The sequence below is a fragment of the Alnus glutinosa genome, chromosome 5 (genome assembly GCF_958979055.1).
Source record: "Alnus glutinosa chromosome 5, dhAlnGlut1.1, whole genome shotgun sequence".
Taxonomy (NCBI): domain Eukaryota; kingdom Viridiplantae; phylum Streptophyta; class Magnoliopsida; order Fagales; family Betulaceae; genus Alnus; species Alnus glutinosa.
Window position 1 is genome coordinate 25637191 of NC_084890.1, and position 4623 is coordinate 25641813.

The 4623-nt window shown below is 35.3% G+C and overlaps 1 protein-coding gene across 1 annotated transcript; it reads right to left on the reverse strand.

Annotated features, from left to right (window-relative positions):
* Positions 1–347: 347 nt before the first annotated feature.
* Positions 348–2626, reverse strand: LOC133869452 (uncharacterized). The gene is made up of 2 exons (XM_062306455.1): positions 1667–2626; positions 348–669 (listed from the first exon to the last, which is right to left on the reverse strand). Coding segments are annotated over exons 1-2 (945 nt in total). The 5' UTR covers positions 2611–2626; the 3' UTR covers positions 348–668.
* Between the last annotated feature and the right edge of the window lie 1997 nt (positions 2627–4623).

Consider the following 4623-nt stretch of genomic DNA (forward strand, 5'->3'; position numbering starts at 1 on the left):
AAAGTTCTAAAGGAAGCAAAATGGTGGAAAGGAGCCTCCCTATGAGGCAACAGAGTATCTTGGAGGTGCATATTTTTGGTCACAAATTAAAACAATAAAGATTGCATACAAATAAAACCAACTACCAGAATTTGTGGAGTACATAGGAGATTACATTGCAATTGCAGGATCAGTGTAACGATGTTGTATATTTTTGGTTTATTTGTGTGATTTGGGTAATGAAAAATATGGATTATGAATGTAATTCAGTAAAGGAATGGAAATTGATGGTAAGGTATTTCAAAGAACCTGAACCTCCAAGAACACAAAGATTACAATTTCAGATGTATGATTTTCAATCCTCAACCTTAATCTCTAACACATTGTCTGTTTTTCTATTCAAGAAACACTTCCTCTCACACTAAAATAGTGTCTGACAGCGTTCGTGTGTCCAAAACATCAACGTCTTACAAATCGCTTTGCCGTCTTCATGAACCCAAAAAAGAAAACATAAAAGAAAGATGACACCATTCAATCTCCAAAGGAGGGTTGTTTGTTTTATAACACCCCTTCTATTTTTAGTTCAAGAAAATACAAGTATAGGACTATGCAAGTAAAATGATAGGAGAAACTGTACATGGCAATCTCAAAAGTCGATCAAAGGATGCATTGCCGTGAATGAGACCTAGCCTGCAACAACAAACAGGGAACAAAAAAAAAAAAGGTTCATGTTAGACTTAGAAAGGACCATGATCCCTTATCCAAAATGAGACTACCGCTCTAGTAAATCATCATCAAACGCCCCCTAGGTGCTTAACATTCAAAGCAAGTAAGCCCCCATTAACATTAACATGCAACATATTACATCCACTAGCAATCAGATCTTCCCAACCCATAAATAAACATAATAGAAAATGGCCTGGGGTTGCCAGCTCATCCGACTCCCTATTAACAGCCACACACATTGTTTGATTCAGCCAACTTCTATCAACTTAGTAAAATTCATCTTGCTAATTTTAATGTAGCCCATATTTACTTCAACTTAACTGGTTATGCATGCCAGGTGAGCTTTATAAGAACAAAAGACAAAAGTATGATATACATAAGATGACAGAAAACATTTTCAAGCAAAGAGGGAGAGATCACTACAGCTGAATTGATATATTTAAAATACTGCTAGAAGGTCTTACATAATATCCAAATTACCAGCTACTTGCAAACTGGAAAGACAACCTCTCATTCTACCATCCAAAGTGATTTGGATCAACAACACTCATAACTTTAGTAAAATAAACCACCCACAAGAATCTTAAAAATCAGAAACTCACCAACCAAATTTTAGATTCAAGGCTAGTACTTAATTCTTTTTGCATATTCTCAGCAGTAGATCAAAACCGTCATACCAAACATTGAATTGAAGAAGAAGAAATAAAATTAATCAAGGTATTTTAACAAGAGAAACAAACACACCCAACAACCACAGTACATCTGATCAAAGTAAATTACTAATTATCTTGTTCTTGTCATGATCAACATCACAATTCTTTTAAAACAAAAATACAACAGGATAAAACAATTCAGATAACCATTTAAAAAATGACAATTATTGACAAACCAGTATCCAATATAAAATCTAAAACACCGAAATATCATCAAGCACATTAGTCAACAAAAGTAGGGCACATACTAGTTAGAAGCCGTAGACTCATCCTCCTCCACCAAGATCTTAATCTCTGCATCCGAGTTCTCCTCCAGATTTGCCTCACCAATCTCTTCATACTGCAGATTCTCAAATTGGCAATAGGAAACAATAGAATCTTTTTCTTCCACATTAAGAGAACTTGCAAAAAAAACCTTCCAAGGCTTCTGCGAATCCTTCAATTTTGACTCCAACTCCTTAACTTCATCAAGGGATGTGACTCTAAAAGTTTCACAATCTGACGAACTCAATGCCCCCGAAACTTGTTCCATAGGAAGAGCATAACTTCCAGCACCAATGTCGTCGCTGGCCACATAACTTCCAGCACCAATGTCGTCGCTGGCCAATCCACTTTCAGCACTAACGTTGTCGCTGGCAGTGTCCGAACTGGCCGTGGCAGTGTCCGAACTGGCCGTGGCAGTGACCGAACTGGCCGTGGCAGTGACCGAACTGGCCGTGGCAGTGTCCGAACTGGCCGTGGCAGTGTCCGAACTGGCCGTGGCAGTGTCCGAACTGACCGTGGCAGTGTCTGAACTGGCTGTGGCAGTGTCCGAACTGGCCGGAATAGGCAAATCATCTCCCGCACCCTCAATACCAGCAACCCCTGCTTCCAGTGGAAGTTCGCCGACAGGTTCCGCTGCAGGAACATCATTGCCGGCACCCTCAATCGGGCGTACTTCCTCAGCCGACAGAGACAGATCGTCGCCGGAAGCGACCGGTTCTGCCGGAACAGGTTCCGCTGCGGGCAAATCATTGCCCGCACCCTCAATACCAGCGACCCCTACTTCCAGTGGAGGGTCGCCGCCATCCGCAGCCCTCCTCTTCCTCATCAACTTCCGCTTCCTCCTCAACGAATGGAGAATCCAAAGAATTTTTCTCATTCCTCTACCCAGATTGAACCCGAAATGACGCCGTCCACAACTGCGGAACATTTCTTTCGTCCTCCAAGAGCTCTCCTCTTTTCTTTTTTACCCTAAATATGAATATCATCCAATTTATACCTAATTGATGTCAAAATAAAATAATAATAGAAAATTATATCAGATTGCTACGGCATCATAAACGACGTCGATTGAATGCTGATTCAGGAAGAACTTATTTTTGGCGGTGAGTTAATTTGAAAATTGTTTTTTTTTTCAAACAAATAATATATATATTTTTCTCTTAAATGAAATAATAGATCATTATATTATATTATAATAATATAACGATTTCGGCAAATTGATTCTCCCTATTCATTTTTAGGTCCCTGATTTGATCCAAATGATAACGTACGTTAAAGGGTGTGTTTGAAATCGTAATTTTTTAAAAACGCAATTCTCAAACGATTAATTTTCTGCGATTTGGTCTAAAATCATAATTTTTGTCTACGAAATCTCATCGCAGAAAATGAATCGTTTGAGAATTGCGTTTTTAAAAAATTGCGATTTGAAAAAGCAGAATTTTAAATGCTAATTTGCGATTTTAAAGGATAAACTACGATTTTACTAAACGCTTAACTGTGTTTTAAAAAATCACTTTTTTAAATCGCACATTTTTAAATCGTTATTTTTAAATCACATTTTTTGAAATCGCAAACCCAAACGGATCTAAATAATCTAATACTGAAAAATAGAAACAAAATAGAGTATGTAATTCTCTCTATACTTATTCCACTTGAGTTAGGAAAAAATACTGTTATTTTCCAAAATGAAAAATAAATTATTTGTATATTTATTTTGCAGTACAAATATATCCAAACATGGTAACTCAATTTGGTAATTTGATTCTCATAATTCTTTTTTAGTCCATAATTTAATCTAAATTATAGCCTGCATGCACAACAATAATTTGGTGTTATACTTCTAGGGGCGTAACAAACTCAATAAACAAAGTTCAACACCTTTTTTACATTATATATATACACGATAGAAAAAAAAAGAAAAAAAAGAAAAAAAAAAGAAAAAAAAGGTGTTGAAATTTGTTAATTGTGTTTGTTTCTCATAAATTATTTTCTTTAGGCTATAGTGTGTTATAATTATTAAAGAAGCGCTAGGTTTTTTCCCCAATTGAGACCTTTATGTACTTTCTATTTCAATACTAAAGTTTTTCTTAAAAGAAAAAAAAAATCAGAATATAGTCATTTGGTGTTTTAATTCGAGTGGTGTAACAAACCCAAGAAAAGAACCGGATGAAACAATCGATCATTATATTATATTATAATAATATAATGATTTCAGCAAATTAATTCTCCCTATTCATTTTTATGACAAAGAATTTGCAACACTTATGAACTTTTAGGATCTAAGTTCTAACAAGTTTCATATTTCATGTTCAAGTTTCTAATAGGTTAGACCTTTGTTGGAAAGTATGTTAAAATATTACTTAAATAATTAAATTCACTATTTTCTATCAGTTTAAGCTTTTGAGTCAACTAGTGATTTAACATGATATCAGAGTAGAAATTTTGAGTTTTAACTTGAACTCTACAATTTATCTTTCATTTCAACTAAATACTTCACATGTTGGGCCTCACTCATTGGTGACTTAACATAATGTGCTCAAACAATCTTGAGCCTGAGTTTTAGAGAAATTGAGACAACAAGAAGATTAAAAAGAAAAAAAAAAAAAAAAAAAAAAAAAAAAAAAAAAAAAACACACATTGAATTAACATGAATGCACAAAAGGCTAAAACTTTATCAAACAACATACAAACCACTAAAGGGTTGGTTCATATAGGAAATACAAATACAAAAAGATAATACGACAGTGCAATGATCTTTGTCTCTATGTAACAACACAGACAACTTTATGTTGCAAACCAAACATGACTTCCAGCAAACATGTTTAACATCGGATCATGTCCATCGACCCCTTCAACTATTCAAACCCCAGTGCCAGTACAGATTGGAGTTCTAGAAGCATAGTAAATGGTGCAACCCTTTGGAGCATAGCAGCAATTGCAC

Coding starts and splice junctions, on each gene's coding strand:
- LOC133869452 (XM_062306455.1), bottom strand. CDS start 2,610: ATGTTCCGCAGTTGTGGACGGCGTCATTTCGGGTTCAATCTGGGTAGA.